Source organism: Panthera tigris, chromosome C1 (genome assembly GCF_018350195.1).
Source record: "Panthera tigris isolate Pti1 chromosome C1, P.tigris_Pti1_mat1.1, whole genome shotgun sequence".
Taxonomy (NCBI): Eukaryota; Metazoa; Chordata; class Mammalia; order Carnivora; family Felidae; genus Panthera; species Panthera tigris.
Genome location: NC_056667.1, coordinates 190,056,911 through 190,074,520, shown reverse-complemented (window position 1 = coordinate 190,074,520; position 17,610 = coordinate 190,056,911). Strand labels below are relative to the sequence as shown.

The window sequence follows — 17,610 nt, the reverse complement described above, 5'->3', positions numbered from 1 at the left end:
TTCCTGAATGTCTAACAATGTATTTCTGGTTCCTTCTCACAGATAAACACCTGGCTAAGTACAAAGGTGACAGTCTTTTTTCCTTTAATAGTCAGTAATTTTTCACCATTTCATTTAACATTTTAAAGAGAATCTCCTGTAATCTCAGTTTTGTCCCTGAGAATGACCTGACTTTGTGTAGGTGTACGTGTCTGCTTGCTTGCCCTTTGGTTCTTGATTTTTAAGGGTTCCTTATTTTTGATGTTAAAGAAAATTCTACCAGAATATAAGTGGTGACACTCAGCTGTCATTACCTTTGCCTGGGAATATCATAGTTACTGGTTTACTTAGTTACTTGCTCTCATGCAGAAGCTTCTTTTGTTATGCATTGGTGACCTTCAGACTTTTGATTCTTTTCCCTCATAATTTTTCTCATTTCCTTTTTCTCTGGGTTTAGAGAAAATGCCTTTTTAGAAAAAGTTTATTTATCGGGGCACCTCGGTGGCTCAGTTGGCTAAGTGGCTGGCTTCAGCTCAAGTCATGATCTTGGGGTTTGTGGGTTTGAGCCCTGTGTCAGGCTCTGTGCTGACAGTTTTGGATTCTGTGTCTCCTCTCTCTCTGTCCCTCTCCCATTTGCGCTCTTTTTCTCTCTCAAAAATAAATAAACATTTTTTAAAAAGTTTATTTACTTTTGAGAGAGAGAACACAAGTGGGGTAGGGGTAGAAAGAGGGAGATTGAGAATCCAAAGCAGGCTCTGCACTGCCAGCACAGAGCCCGACACGAGGCTCAAAGTCACTAACAGTGAGATCATGACCTGAGCTGAAACCAAGAGTCAGATGCTTAACCGACTGACCTACCCAGGCACCCTTAGAGAAAATGTCTTTTTTTGTTCCATCATTTTGTCGGTTTTCATTCTAGAGAGCACTGACTTTGATGTAATTTTTAATTTATTAACCTTGTTTTTCATTTCATTATTAAAAGATTTCTTTTTTTTGAAAGTTCATTTTAGTTTATTAGGACGTATCTTTTATTGCAAAGGCAAAACTTAGGCTTACTGAGTTTGTTTTTCCAGGATGAGGTAGACTGTCATAAGTTAATGTGAGTCTCTGCTCAGATCTTTGAGAGAGAAGTATCAAGACATTAAAAAAATACTATTGGGGCACAGGGATTAGTTTTGAAATTGGGAATTAGGAGTCTTCCAACTTTGTTTACTTTCATGATAGGTTTGGCTATTCTGGATCCTTTGCAAACCATATGAATTTTAGGATCAGCTTGTCAGTTTCTGTAAAGTATTCAGCTGGGATTTTTGATAGGGATTGCACTGAATCTATAAGTTCAATTGGTGAGTATTGTCTTAACAGTAGTAAGTCTCCTAATCCATGGACATGGGATGTCTTTCCATTTAGTAAGGTCTTTAATTTCTTTCAAAGTTGTTCTGTAGTTTTCGTTATATATATCTTACACTTTTTTAAAAAACGTTTCATTCTTTTGACGTTATCCAGTCAGAGTTTGACAGAGTAGTAGCATCTGGTAGGAGTTGGTTTGACCTGCTCTCCTCCCCCAACAAATAGGTAAAACACCAATCTGCTTTATATATAGTAGGTCCTCAGAATGGCTACTATTTCTAGAAGGAAAGTTAACATTAGCAAATTAGACCAAAGACTGAGTTGTTCAGAGTATAGTTATTTCAGATTTGTTCTTTAAAGGATTATTTTCTGCTTATAAGAGTAGTATATGTTCATAGAAAGAACTCCATAAGGACATACACCCATGAACTAATTATAGTTTTCTCCAAGTTACAGTCTTATGGGTAGTGTTTTAATTTCTCCCTTTCGGTTTTCAAAATCGTCTAATTTTTATCTAATGACAGTTTTTGGCTTACTGTGTTGACTAAGAACCAATTTTAGGGTAATTTCAATTGGCATAATGTTTCCACAATTATTCTAATAATTCTAAGCACCTTGTTTCTTTGCCATTCTTAAAACAGTAAAAAACTGCTGTTTCTGGTTTTGACATCTATTTAAAATGGGTAAAGAAAATAAGGGAAGGTCTTTGTCAGCATTGAATAGAAAAGAGATTAAGTATCATTTCAAGAATCACATTTGATTTTTTATAATGATAACACTGCAGGTGTGCTAAAAATCTGATTGTTTTACAGGATTGCAAGCCAAGTAGCTGCTTTGGACCTTGGCTATAAACCTGGGGTGGAAGCAATTCGTAAAAGCCCTCCCAAAGTGCTATTTCTCCTGGGAGCAGATGGAGGTTGTATCACTCGACAGGATTTGCCAAAGGATTGTTTCATTATTTATCAAGGTAAGTAGCATCTGTGATACCAGAAACAGAAGAGAATTGAATATTGTGTAGATTAGAAACTGTATGGCAATATATTTAGTGGATTGAATATTTTCCGTTCAAGAATTACATACACACGCCCCAATATTTTTTTAATATATTTTTTTAATGTTTATTTATTCTTGAGAGAGAGAGAGAAACAGAGTATGAGTAGGGGAAGAACAGAGAGAGAGGGAGACACAGAATCCGAAGCAGGCTCCAGGCTCCGAGCTGTCAGCACAGAACCCTATGCAGGACTCGAACCCATGAGCTGTGAGATCTTGACCTGAGCCGAAGTCAGATGCTTAACTGACTGAGCCACCTAGACGCCCCTCAATATTTTTTAAAAACCAAATCATAGGTTTTATTAGTTACATAGTTGATACTGCAATTGAGAATTATTACCTGGAGAAAAAAAGAATTATTACCTGGGACACCTGGCCAGCTCATTCGGTAGAGCTTCTGACTCTAGATCTCAGGGTCATGGGTTCAAGCCCTATGTTGGGTGTAGAGATCACTTTAAAAAAAATTACTTAAGGGTCCTGGGTGGCTCAGTTGGTTAAGCATCGGACTTCAGCTCAGGTCACGATCTTGCACTCCATGAGTTCAAGCCCTGCATTGGGCTCTATGCGGATAGCTCAGAGCCTGGAGCCTGCTTTGGATTCTGTGTCTCCCTCTCTCTCTGCCCCTCCCCTGTTCTCACTCTGTCTCTCTCTGTCTGTCTGTCTCTCTCTCTCTCTCAAAAATAAACAAATATTTAAAAAAATTAAAAAAAATTACTACCTGATGATACCTAATAACAAAAAATTAAAAGAAGCCTAAATGTTTCAGTAACAGGAATGGTTAAATTATGGTTTATTTATACAGTGAAATATTATGTAGCACTAAAATTCTGCTTTTCAAAGAATGTTTACCATTATTATATAATTAGAGGAAAGCACTTTTATATAAACAGTATAAAAAGTTTAAAAAATCATGAGTGTTATGTTACAGAACATTTAATGAAATATATTTGACAGTACTCCTTTGGCTTCTTTGTATTTGACTCATTTTCTTGAACTCTTACTCATAAATGTAATCAAGTTTCCCTGGAATAGATGGAGTCCAGAGTGTTCCTGGATATTTTACAGGGAAAAGTATTACATAACTCTCTACTTCATTTTACACAAACACCATAAATTTATTAATAGGCTTTTTATTGCCAATGGCACGTAAAAAGCATTATATAATGTTTTGTATTATTTGTTTGTTAAAATTAAAGCAACATACATAAATTACATCCATCTCCTAATCCTATCCAGAGATAATCATTGATGATGGTTTTGAAATGTGTGCTTCATGTATTTTTCTATGTATGTACAAAAATGAGACTAAATATTTTATATATTTCGTTTAACTCAAGTTCTTTTTTCTTACAGTTTTGTTAAACTATTAAAACTTTCATTATACTATTTCAGTTTTTCAGCAAGCTATTTTGTATAGTTTTCTGTTTATTGTGTTTTTAGTATTATCACTGTCATTCCTGTCCTACATTTTTGTTCCTCCACCATTTCCATCTACTTTACCAAATTTCACTTACATATACCTGAGCATTTCTAGTTTGTAATTATCAAGAGAAATAATATAGCTAGTTGCCCATATATGTGCGGTATTATGTGTATTTCTGTATTTGCAAAAAATTATGTGGGAAGATACATAGCAAATGCTTATCAGTAATTTCTTTGGGAAGGGAGTTGAAATGTGGGCTTTTTATTCCAAAAAATTTTTATATTGTTTTGTATATTGTAATTTGGTAAACAATTTTGTAATTATTTTTTGTTTTTTAACACTTTAAATTCTTAATGGGATTTACAAAAGGGTATCTTCTGGGTTCATGTATGGTACCTAATCAATTTTTTGCTAAAATATGGTTTGTATTTTCCGTCTTTTCACAGGACATCATGGAGACGTTGGAGCTCCAATAGCTGATGTTATTCTCCCAGGCGCTGCTTACACAGAAAAGTCAGCCACTTATGTCAATACTGAAGGCCGAGCTCAGCAGACAAGAGTAGCAGTGACACCTCCTGGCTTGGCAAGAGAAGACTGGAAAATTATAAGAGCCCTCTCTGAGGTATTTGTTCTTAGTGATGTTGCTAATGGGAAGTTTGACTTGTTAGCTTGTCAAAGACAAAGCGGATCCAAGTCTGAAGTGCAGAGATGATTTGAATAATCTCTGTTGGAAAAATATGTTCAGAAAATGGGAATTTGATATTGGTGTTTTTATTTTTGGCTTATTTTTTGCCTAAAAATACTGCTTTTAACTCTTTTTATTGTAAAAAAGAAAAAAGGCATCATGAGATTTAAAATTATACACAGTTGTCTGTAGATTTTGTTTATGATCAGTATCAGGTTAGCAAAAGCATTCAGATTTAGCATACCATTATCTCTTTAATGATTTATTTCATAATCAGTCTAATTTCTAAAGAGAAATTACATACTGATAGCTGTTTATGAATTAAAATTTTTGACCATTGTGTTCTCCACTTAACCACAATATACATGCTAATGAACGCCAATAGAATTTTCATTGGTACAACATTATTTCACTATAGTTGCAATTATGTATGATTTGAATTTTTAAGTACTAAAGCTTTGTGTCAATTTTGGGGACCTGATATGTATAGATTGCAGGTATGACTCTTCCATATGATACTCTGGATCAAGTAAGGAACAGATTGGAGGAAGTCTCTCCTAATCTTGTCCGATATGATGATGTCGAAGGAGCCAATTATTTCCAGCAAGCAAATGAGCTCTCCAAGGTAAAAACTTGCCTGTATGCAGTTTTCATACTAGTGTATCCTCTGGTGTTAGTTTTCAATTCTATTATTGATCTCATGCTTTTTTGTTCTTGTTGTTGTAGCTAGTGAACCAGCAACTTCTTGCTGATCCGCTTGTTCCACCTCAGCTAACAATAAAAGACTTCTACATGACAGGTATGCATTTGTCAGCATGCCTGCCAAATATAGAAGGTGGGAAGGTAGAAGATCACCTAATTTAGCATCGTGATTCCAACGTCTTCGGGTGCCTGGGTGGCTTAGTTTGTTAAGCGGCTGACTTGATTTTGGCTTAGGTCATGATCTTATGGTTCATGAGCTCGAACCCCATATTGGGCTCTGTGCTCATAGTGCGGAGCCTACTTCATATCCTCTGTCTCCCTTTCTCTGCCCCTCTCCCGCTCAATCTCTCCGTCTGTTTCTCTCAAAAATAAATAAATGCCAAAAAAAAAAAAAAAGATTCCAACCTGTTATTAAGAATATTTGATATTTTTATTTAATCTTTGAAAATTTTCAAACATCAGAAGTAATGTAATTTGTATCATCTGATTTTACGCTCTCTCTTTTTTTTTTTTTTTGAAATGTAAGCATGTTTTCAATATAAAATTTTACTGTTGTGTATAAAATCATTGTATACTAATTTAGGAAGCATTTTTGTAAGTGACAGCCAGAATTGCTAAGGTTTTTCTGAGAAATACAGTAGAAATATCAAAACATTGAATGTGACTCATGTTAAACAGTGCTTCTAGGGTGGCTTAGTTGGTTAAGCATCTGAGTTGGGCTCAGGTCGTGATCTCATGGTTCGTGAGTTCGAGCCCCGCATCGGGCTCTGGACTGACAGCTCAGAGCCTGGAACCTGCTTCAGATTCTGTGTCTCCCACTGTCTCTGCACCGCCCCTGCTCACGCTGTCTCTCTCTCTCTCTCAAAAGTAAAATAAAAAAATAAATAAAACAAACAAAAAAAACCAGTGCTTCTGATGTATATTGTTAGGAATGTTTTTAAGGAATGCAGACTTACTGAAACTTATTTACTGCAAATCTTCCATTTGGTATAAAATAACACCTGATATAATATCTGTGTTATGAGGTAATTTAAAAATGATTTTAAATAATTTTCTATCAAAGCAGATAGTGTATTTTTTAATTTTTTAAGTTTGTATCTAAGATTATTGTTAATTGTTTTTTAGTTATGTTTGTTATAGAATACATACTTAAGCCCAAAGAGCAAACAATTACTATGATCCCACTATCCAGAAAAATAACTATATTTATTTTTTTAACATTTTGTCAGGCATCCAGGGATATACACATATATTTATTTAAACAAAAGATATGATTATTCATTTATGGGGGGGGAGGGGGGTTGACAGCTTTATTGAAATATCATCCACATACCATGACATTCACTCATAAAGTGTACAATTCAGTGGATTTTAGTATACATACTATTTTATAAACTTTTTTTCAATAATAGTATTTTGTACATGTTTTACCTGTCTTTAATAATTTTCTACAATATTTTTAATGTTGCATACTAGCACATTGTATGAGTGTATATAATTATTATTATTTTAAGTTTACTTATTTTGAGAGAGAGAGAGCATGCACAAGTAGAAAGAGAGAGGGAAAGAATGAATACCAATTTGTGCTGGCAGCACAGAACCTGACATGGTGGGGCTGGATCCCATGAACCCGTGAAATTATGACCTGAGCCAAAATCAAGAGTTGGACACTTAACTGACTGAGCCACGCAGACACTCCATGGCTGTTTATATATAAGTATTTAATCATTCCTAGGAGTAATTGTTAAAAACATTTATTAGCTAATAAGGGACTTCTGAATTTGTTGCTCTCACATTACATATAGTTCAATAGGGTTTTATAGTCTTTTTTTGTTGTTCCTGAATATGTGCAACAAGAAAGTTTTACTGTGTGCTTTTTTAAAAATTGTATTATCAAAATGCACTTTTTAAAATATCTTTCAGACTCAATTAGCAGAGCCTCACAGACAATGGCCAAATGTGTCAAAGCTGTCACAGAAGGTGCCCAAGCAGTAGAGGAGCCATCCATTTGCTGAAACATCTACTAGGAACCCTGTTTTGTTACAAATAATTAATGGACAATTATGTTGGAGTGATCTCCTACAGGTTTATCTGTTTAAAAAATAATCTGAATGATGTAATATTTAAGATTGTACCATGCTTATTTGAAAATGATATTGCGGTTATTAGTGAATTTTGAGGTTTCAAAAACATTTATGTGTTGTATGTAAACATTGTTAAATAGTTTAATGAACATATTTACAGATGCTCTTTCACATAAAAGCATTGGTAATCTTTGTGACACATATAAAGAAAATCCTTAAAATAGGAGTTTTTGTTTATTTTCATTGATCGTTTATGTTTGTAAAATGGTCCTTCCATTAGGAGCCACTGTTTTCTAGTGCTAATGATCTAAGCATTCTGTCAAGCTGGGTAAATAGAAAATATATATATAATATAATCCTACATCAGATATGTATTTGAATAATTATAATTAATCATAATAATGGTAGATCATGATTATTCAGCTTTTTCTGTATGCTAAGCACTCTGGTTTTATGTGTATTGTCTTGTTTTGTCCTTGCTACAACTCACTGAGATAGTGTTCTCTCATTTTACAGATGAGGAAACTGAAGCCTAGGGGTATTTGGTAGCTTGCCCAATGTCACAGCAAAGTCGAGGACTCAAGCTTAGTTCTGACTCCAAAGCCCATTGTTCTTTCCTGCTACACATAATTGCCTCCCATTAATACAGATCCTATAGGTTATTACTTCTAAGAATTAGCATTGAGAAGCTTAATATATAGTCCATTTTTCTGTTTTCTCTTGAATCTGTTTCTGTGTCACGGTGATTTATGTGACATTTTTCTTTGTGTAAGAGATTATACACACATATACACCACTAGAGTGAAGGAGTGAAGAGATATAATTTAGGTCTTTATTGAAGTTCCATATTCATTATATTAACACCATCTGTAGTCTTAAATGAACTAAATTATTCTAATAATAGAAGAAAACCTGACAGCTTTCATAATTTTCATTGTTAAAAAGTAAGTAAAAATTTTACAATTAACCTAGGAGATAATCTAATTTATTAAATTTTTTTCACAATCTGTGGTCAGAATCCTTTTGTTTTATAATCCTTATTCCTATTTTCACTAAAGACTTAGCCCAATTATAGGATGCAATATTCTTGATACAATAAGATTTTTAAAATAATAATATGTCATCGATACTTTATCTTTAAAAATTGTACAAAATGTGTCACCTTGTAAGAGCTTTTTCAGAACTGTTTATCTTCTTTAGTAAAACATTAAGAAATGTATTTTGCTTAAAGTACTTAAAATTCTAAGTTGCCTGAAATTATACAAATTCTTGCTTAAAGCCTTTGAATTCAGCACAACCTTTCTGTCCCCTTAGCACTGTAGCTGACCTCGAGGGGGCATATGTGGCATATGCTGTTTTGTATTTTACACAGTACTTTTCAGTGAATGTTAGTAGATTTCATAGGCTTGTTGGTGAGGGAACATTGTGTTCAAGTGGAGAAGAGGTGACATATAACCAAATTGGTCCAGAATCCTTGGGCTGCCATCTAGGCAGTGCGTGTTGAACTTGTAATTCTTTAAAGAATACTCTGTCTGGGGTAAGTAGTGCTCTGTAAAATTGGCTTGTTTTTACATAAAGTAAACATGCAAGTCTGTCTGATGAGTGCCTATTAATCGTGTAATGCTTAATAGTAAGGTTATTGCGGACATAAACATTAAGGGTGGTTGCTAGGGAAAAAAAAGACTTTCTGAAGAAGAGCTCCCAGATAGAAAAGAAATATATATAGGTGAGACTAACCTGGCTGATGGAATTATGATTCTAAGTAATGAAAGGGTCAGCAGTGAGAAGGTCTACAAAGGGTCAGGGCCAAGTCCCTTTGGGTGAAGAAACCAGTCTGAAAATATCCAGGAAGAATGATACTCATTTACACTTGATCTTAGCCAAAAGGGAAGCTAAGAAGCAATGGGAAAAGTAATATCATTTAAAGAGGACCTTCTAGGGGCGCCTGGGTGGCTCAGTCGGTTGGGCGTCCGACTTCAGCTCAGGTCACGATCTCGTGGTCCGTGAGTTCGAGCCCCACGTTGGGCTCTGGGCTGATGGCTCAGAGCCTGGAGCCTGCTTCTGATTCTGTGTCTCCCTCTTTCTCTGCCCCTCCCCTGTTCATGCTCTGTCTCTCTCTGTCTCAAAAATAAATAAACGTTAAAAAAAAAAAAAATTAAAAAAAAAAAAAAAGAGGACCTTCTAAATATGTATCACTAAAGCTTGAAGTACGTTATGTCTCATTTCACAAAAAAACCTGCAACTAATAGGTTTGAGACCCAGGAAATATGAAGTAACTTGCCTAAAGCTACAGAGTTACAGACTAAAGGTAAGGGAGTTTAAATTCGAGATATTTTTATTGTCCCATGTTGCCTCAAATGTAAACCTTTTGGACAGTATGAAAATTGAGTACACGTACAAGAAGAATCTTAATGCCTAAGCTCCATACAGAATGCTCCCCAAATTTATTGTGAATTGTATTATAACAAATACGTTAATAAAAAGTATTATGCCTTCTTAATAATACTCAGTATACAATCATTATTGTTTGTTGCTGAGTTGTTTAAACACCACTTCTTGCCAGGTCTGACAGATCTAGTTCAACTTTGGAAAGGTATTTAGAAAAATTTTAATATTGTTCGTTTGTAAAACGGGGATAAAAATCGAATAATTGTATTTACTTCTGACCTCAAAGAGTTGTTTTGAGGAGTAGGTCAGAAAACCTAGGAAACTCTTAGCTTTCTTCCTGACACACAGTAAATGTTCAATGTGCTCAATAACTGAAGACCATTATTAGAGGAAAACGTGTACTCAAAATTTTGCTCAGTTTCAGGAGGTTGCAGTGAACCTTCTTTTTTTTTTTTTAAACTCTGTGCCCTGCCCAACATGGGGCTTGAACTCACAAGAGTTCAGGAGTCACTCTACTGACTGAGCCAGCCAGGCACCCCCATGGAAGTTCTTTATCCTAAAATTAAAAGTTCCATTCTAAATGAATCAAGTGAAAAACTCAAACTATTGATTATGAAAGTCATGCCTAATATAACCTCCAGCTTACATTTTTCTAAAGAAATGCATTCCTTTCCTAAGGCTCCAAGGAATTAAATTGACTTATCCAAGGTCAACCTAATCAACAAAACACTGCTACTACAGACCGTCCACCAAGGTTGTGAAATTGATTATGTAGAACTCTGCTTATTTTGATAGAACTTTTACCAGTCAAGTAGAAAGATTTACTGAGTGTTGCGTTCTAACCCTTAGATTACTTCTAAGAGCAAAACCATAAAAACAATGCTATCAGAAGAGGGGGAAAATACTTGCTAGTAAAGTAAGGGTAGTAAGATAGATAGGTAATAGAGGGTCAGAGCTATTGATGTGCACAAAGGAGGTGAGTGGATCCTTTTGCCAACATAAACTTCTAGCTAATATAAACTCAGCCTTATTGTTACTCTAACCAATTGCACTGCCACTATTCAACACATGAGAAAAGAAAGCAGTGCTAAGAGGTGGTTTTTTTTTTGTTTGTTTGTTTTTAATGTTAACATGTCATGACTACTGTTAAGATGTCCCTGGTAATACTACAAATCTGTTGGTAGCAAAGGTCTTGTATGGCTGTGAAAATGAGGGTTCAAATAGAAATTATGATACACATTAATATTACAGGCTATTTTTTTAGGACATTTGGTGAGGCTAGTCGTGTCTTAGCATGCCTAGACCTTGTTAGTGATTGACTCAACTTTTGGAAACGAGTGGGAAAAAATCTGATAAAGATCTATTGGAAAAAAATATAGAGAGACAAAAATGGCCACCTTTTAATAATGATGAAGATCGCTAGTAACTCCCTAATAATTTTTTAATAACGAATATTTTAAAATATCTTAATTGCATAGTACTTTATTTTGTTTAATTTAGCCTAAGAGACCATGTTAATGAGAACACTATGACTAGATCTCAGGTCTAGATTTTAAGAGAACAAGGATCTTGGAAACAAATACCTTTTGCTTAAAGTATTTGTGAATTTTACCATTGAAAAACTTTGAAGATTGATTTACCTATGACTGATATTCAAGATCTTTGACATCTTAATATTTCAAAAATAACTTACACTACAAAGCATATGTTGGTATTGAAAAACATGGCAAATGTGTGGTTTACGACTAGTCATTAGTTTATAATATTTAATTTGAATTGGTATGTAAAGAGATCACAAGATGAATAACATTTATTTAGAAGCATATAATTTTGGATCTGGAAAGGACTATAGAAAGAAATCTAGTATTACATATGCATTTTGTAATTGTGGAAATAGAGAATTAAGGACAAATTAGAGGCAGGTTTTTTAATTAGAAACAGCTGGTTTTTTTACTATTTTTTTTTTAACATTCATTTTTTGAGAGACAAGAGTGCAAGTGAGGGAGGGGCAGAGAGAAAGAGAAACACAGAATCTGAAGCAGGCTCCAGGCTCTGAGCTGTCAGCACAGAACCTGACATGGGGCTCAAACCCACAAGCTGTGTGATCATGACCTGAGCCGAAGTCGGGTGCTTAACAAACTGAGCCACCCAGGTACCCCAACACTCTTATTTAAATGAAGAATATGTAGCAGCACCTGGGTAGCTCAGTCAGTTAAGTATCAACTGCAGCTCAGATCATGATCTTGTGGTTCACGAGTTCAAGCCCCACGTTGGGCTCTGTGCTAACAGCTCAGAGCCTGGAGCCTGCTTTGAATTCTGTGTCTCCCCTCTCTCTGTCCCTACCCTGCTCGCAGTGTATCTCTCAAAAATAAACATTAAAAAAAAGGTTTTTTTTAAATGAATATGTAGTGAAACAAAACATCAAAGTCGATGACAACTAAAAATAGGATACAAAATTATGCGCATGTTATGTGTGGTAGGCAGCCTTGAAAATGACCCCCACCATCCCTGCCTGTTGGGATTCATGCCCATATGTCCTTATGTAATCCCCTCTCCTTAAGTGTGGGCTGGATTTACTGATTCACTTGTAATCATTAGGGATGTCCCTGCTGAGATTAGGTTTTTAAAAGACTGGCTTTCATCTTGGGTGTTCTCTTATTCTCTCCCTCTCAGATCACCACCTACCGTGTTGAGAGGACACATAGGCAGCCTATGAAAAGGACCATGTGCTAAGAAACCAGCAGTCATCAGCTAAGGATTCAGCAACCACTTGAGTAAGCTGAATCCTTTGGCCCCCAGTTGAGATGGCTATAACCCATAGACTTCCAGATTCCCGACACACAGAAACTGAGGTACTAAGTGTTTGTTGTTTTTAGCCACTAAGTTTTGGGTTATTTTGTTATGTAATAATAGATCACTAATATGCTGTAATTATAACCTAGCAAAAGCATATGGTAGGATGACTCACATACAATGACTGACCCATGTGGGAGTGTAAAGGCCTGACCTTCTAGATCCACTGGAGGACAACTCTAAAGGGCTTTCTTATATCTTAGCTTCTGAGCTCTTTGTGGGTTTGGATGAGATTGTCATTGGGCTTGCACTACAGCTCAGCCTTTCCCTCTGCCCATTCCTGTTTTCTTTCCCTCCTTAACAGGTGTTGACCTTCAGGGAACTCCTTAATAAATATTCTGTACACTGGGGTGCCTGGGTGGCTCAGTTGGTTGGGCAACAGACTTCGGCTCAGGTCACGATCTCACAGTTTGTGGGTTTGAGCCCCGTGTTGGGCTCTGTGCTGACAGCTGAGAGCCTGGAACCTGCTTTGAATTCTGTGTCTCCTCCTCTCTCTACCCCTCCCCTGCTCATGCTCTGTGTCTCTCTGTCTCTCAATAATAAATAAACGTTAAAAAAAATTAAATAAATATTCTGTACACTAAACTCTTCTCAGAGTCTGCTACGTGGGGAATCCAGTCTATGATAGCCATCCGGAATATCTATGTATCCTAGATAGCTGCTCCAATTATCACTGTTTCAGCCAGCAAGACATGGATGGATGAGAGAGAGGAAGTGGAGTTTTATTTTATTTTATTTTATTACTTTATTTTTTAGAGAGAGAGTGCGTAAATTGGAAAGAAGGGAAGAAAGAGAGAAAGTCTCAGGCAGACCCCACGCTCAGCGTGGAGCCTGATGTGGGGCTGGATCCCACAACCCTGGGATCATGATCTGAGCTAAATCAAGAGTTGGCTACTCAACCGACTGAGTCACCCAGGCACCCTGCCTTTTAACATTTTATTGACTTGACGTAGAAATTGCATCATTTCCACTCATATATTATAGGTAAGACTTAATAGCCACATTCATCTGCAAGAGAGGAGGCTGGGAAATATACCCAACTAAAGCCATCTACCTAACTAAAACAGATTCCAATTTAGTTAGTTTTGAGAGAGAGAGAGAGAGAGCAAGCAGGATCAGGAGAGGGGCAGAGAGAGAGAATCCTAAGCAGGCCCCATGCTGTCAGCATGGAGCCCAATGTGGGGCTCAGTCCCACAAACCATGAGATCATGACCTGAGCCCAAATCAAGTGTCAGACACTTAACCAACTGAGCCATCCAGGTGCCCTAAAACAAAGATTCTAAGAGATGGTGTTCTAGTTATTTTTTGCTGTGTAACAAACTACCCTAAAACTTAATTATATAAAACAACAACTATCTTACTATGCTTATGAGATGACTCCATGAGTGCAAAGTACAGAAAGGGCACAGTAGAGATGGGGTGATCGATCTGTGTTCCATAAGGCTGGATCCTCAGCTGGATGAATGGAATTCTACAAGATGACTGAAACAGCTTGGGGCTGGAGCACCTGTGGCGGGAAGACTCCGTTCCCAGATAGTGTCTTCACTCACAAGTTTGGCTCCTGGGCTGGAATGCTAGAAGGACAGTTTCAGATGGGATTGTCTTCAAGAGCATCTCTTGTGGCCTATTTAGCATGACAGTCTCAGGATAATCGTAGAGTGTTCAGGGCTCCAAGAGCAAGAGCATTCCTGGAGACCAATGAGGAAGCCGCAAGGTTTTTTATGACTTACCCTTGGAAGTTCTATAGCATCACTTCCACTGTCCACAGTCTTAGAGTGCACCCAGATTCAGGAGGAGGAAACATACATCCCATGGGAGGAGTGTCAAAGAATTAAAACTGCCACAAGGGTGAATATTGAGGGACAATTAGTTCCTGCCATAGGTCCTGAGTCTGTACCACAGCAGTGAAGAGAGAAATAGAGAGAGAGAGAAGGAAAGCCAGAGACCATTAACAACTATAAAATGAAGTTTCTATAATATATCAATTAATCCATAACTATTTTCTAATTACTTACTACATACACAACTCTAGTACTTTTGTATCCATTACAGAGTTGGTAAGTGTCTTGTTATATACTAGATAGCATTGAGGCCCTTCCCTTTGGCTCAAATTCTTTAAGCTTTTAAATATAGCTCAGGATCCTTGGCATATGTAACTGAAATGTTCTTTGTGGGCTTAAGGTTATTTATAGGAGGAAATGAGTCTTTGTTAGGTTGCTTGCAGATTGTCCAGGCTGGGGTGCTATAGATTGGTAAGTACTAGGTCCAAACGAAGTAGTGTTCCTCAGGTGACATATTTAGTATCACAGTTTGAGCACCACAGTGGACCCCGAACTGTAGTTTTCTAGGGACTTCCATTCCATTTCCATTTAAAGGATTTACTACATTATTCAGCAGGATAAGTAACCTCCCTGCCAACAGTCTACTGTATATTAATTTTTTTCTGAATTAAAAAAAGAAAGTTGGGTTTTTAATTTTTTTTTTTAATGTTTATTTATAATTTTTGAGAGAGACAGAGCATGAGACAGGGAGGGCAGAGAAAGAGGGCGGCAGAATCTGAAGCAGCATCCAGGCTCTGAGCTGTCAGCACAGAGCCCGACACAGGGCTTGAACCCAGGAGCCATGAGATCATGATCTGAGCCAAAGTTAAATGCTTAACTGACTGAGCCACCCAGACACCCCCAAAAAAGAAAGTTTTGTAATCACAAAGGCAAACTAGGACAGGAACTGAGCATACTGAGATCTTTAAACTCTTCCAAGATTTTGGGATTTTCCTCGTATTCCTAGGGATAGGGTGACCTCACCCCATTGTTCTAGAATAGAAGCATCTACTTTGCTGCTGGAAAGGCCTGGGATAATGTTAGAAATCTAAAAGGAGCAGTAAAGCATGACTAAATTTCATTAATCTCCTTTTCCCCTGTCAAGAAGAATAAGGGCCACACATTTTTTGCCTGTTTCGTTTCTTTTTTTAAGACTGGAAGCAACCTGGGGCGCCTGGGTGGCTCAGTTGGTTAAGTGTCTGACTTGGCTCAGGTCATGATCTCATGGTTCATGGGTTCGAGCCCCCAGTCGGGTTCTGTGCTGACAGCTCAGAGCCTGGAGCCTGCTTTGGATTCTGTGTCTCCCTCTCTACCCCTCTTCCACTCGTACTCTCTCTGTCTTTCAAAAATAAACATTAAAAAAAAAAAAAAAAAGACTGGAAGCAACCTGGTCTCTATCTGAAGGGCAACATTATGTGGATAAAGTTAAGTAATAAGATAACATATGCCTTCCTTTAGCTCCCCAAATCTCAAACTACAATTCCCATAAAGCATGAAGTGGAAATGTATTATTTACTTAGAAGCAGGAACTAAACAGCCACACCTCTTGATGGGTTGGGGCTTGTTTTGTACCTGCAAACCCGGAGGGAATGATAAGGAAGGGTAGTGTATCCCTGGGCAGCAGCATTCCCTTGGGAATTTGGGGTTATTCCTCAGTAACTCTTGTGTGTGTCCTCACTCTTGTGACCTATGCCCTCTCCTTTATCCACTTTACCAGCCAATGTGTGTGTCCATCTCCCTTTAAACCTTTTGTTCCATAGGAGATGAGATGTGTTCCATATTCCTTTCACTCTATCTCTAGTGGTTTGCCTCAAGTGTTCTTACCTATTATTTCCCTCTCATGTCGTTCCCACTTATACTTGAGATGCATTTTCTACCAGTTCCAATTTATCATTGTCCTCCCCTGTACTCTGCATCTTTCCTTCACTGTGACTCGGTATAGAAAATGTATTGCCCTTTGGTAAAACCCTCATCTGAAACTGGAATATTAGGACAAATATCTTGTAAGGGAATGGTTTTAGGAACATGCGGTGCCCTGTATAAACCTATTGATGGCCAGAAAAGAGATACGTAATCATTTTCAATAATATATTTGAGTCTTAAGAATCCACATCTTATTCTACTGTGAACTTTTTGATGAGAATTAGTTCTTCCATTCATGTTTTATGGTTTAGTTCATTAAGTTCCTGTGCAAGAAAAGCAATTAAAATTTTTTTAATGTTTATTTATTTTTGAGAGAGAGAGAGACAGAGTGCAAGCAGGGGAGGGGCAGAGAGAGGGAGACAGAGGATCTGAAGCAGGCTCCAGGCTTTAAGCTGTCAGCACAGAGGTGCCCCAAGAAAAGCAATTTTAACAAGGAAAATGAAAAACACCCTAAGAGGGGTAGGAAACTTTTCTGCCAGGTGAACTACTAAAGAGATTATTAGGAGCTTCTGTGCTTTTAACAGTCACCTGCTAATATCCTTAATAGCTTGACAATTAAGGTTACTAGGCAAGAACTGTGCCTATTCAATTTTATTCCCTGGGCAGTACCCAACGTGCTCTGTATATGTGAACATCTGATGTTAACTTGAGTTATTATGCCTGATCCTCAAGGTTGAGTAGAACAACTCAACTGCTCATTCTTGGGAATAATAGGTAATTTTTCCCGGGCACCAAGATACAATGATTAGGGCATGGGCAAGGAATTTTCCTAAACTGGCCTATCTGCCCAGAAGAGGTCATTCCTTTTCCCATGTGAGTACCTCCCTCCCAGAGAGCTGCATTGACTCACTCTCTGACTCAGCACGATTACACACAATAAACAGTTGAGAAATTATTGTCTCTGCTAAGAGTTTCTGATGCGGTAAAGCACATGGATGCAATTAGTGACCAAAAAGATACCAATCTCAATTTCTAATAAGGCCCCTAGTTCTTTTCCTGGTCGCTTTTCTCTCCTGAACCCACTCACAAAGCTAATGCATCAAAAGTGTTGACTACCCTCTTCTCTCCTCACACTCCAGTTTCTCCAAAGCTTCTCACCTTCCTTCTCCAAAACCCCCAAATGCTTTTTCCACCAGAGTTCAAAGAATTTACTCTTTGTTCTTCAGTATATATGTGCTAAGTTTAGCCAACTTAAGTTTAGCTAAATTTTTTTCTTAGGCATTGGAGGGAGACTAAGTCGGCAGAGATTGCTTTCTGGTTAAGTAGAGTATATAGGGTTCTCTTTACTAGTTTACTAGTTACTTAGTCTTCCATTGTGTGCCTCTACCAAAATTTATCCCAATTCCTATCCATAAT

The 17,610-nt window shown here is 37.1% G+C and overlaps 1 protein-coding gene across 5 annotated transcripts in view; it reads left to right on the top strand.

Moving 5' to 3' along the window:
• NDUFS1 (NADH:ubiquinone oxidoreductase core subunit S1) overlaps window positions 1-8,869 on the top strand; it is a 29,651-nt gene extending 20,782 nt beyond the window's left edge. For all 5 annotated transcript variants that reach the window (XM_007089956.3, XM_007089957.3, XM_007089959.3 and 2 more), the window contains exons 15-19: window positions 2,139-2,293; window positions 4,246-4,421; window positions 4,975-5,109; window positions 5,211-5,283; window positions 7,110-8,869. In XM_007089956.3, the coding sequence (XP_007090018.1) occupies window positions 2,139-2,293; window positions 4,246-4,421; window positions 4,975-5,109; window positions 5,211-5,283; window positions 7,110-7,201 (631 nt within the window). In that variant the 3' untranslated portion in view covers window positions 7,202-8,869. The remainder of the gene's footprint in view (window positions 1-2,138; window positions 2,294-4,245; window positions 4,422-4,974; window positions 5,110-5,210; window positions 5,284-7,109) is intronic.
• The last annotated feature ends 8,741 nt before the right edge of the window (window positions 8,870-17,610 follow it).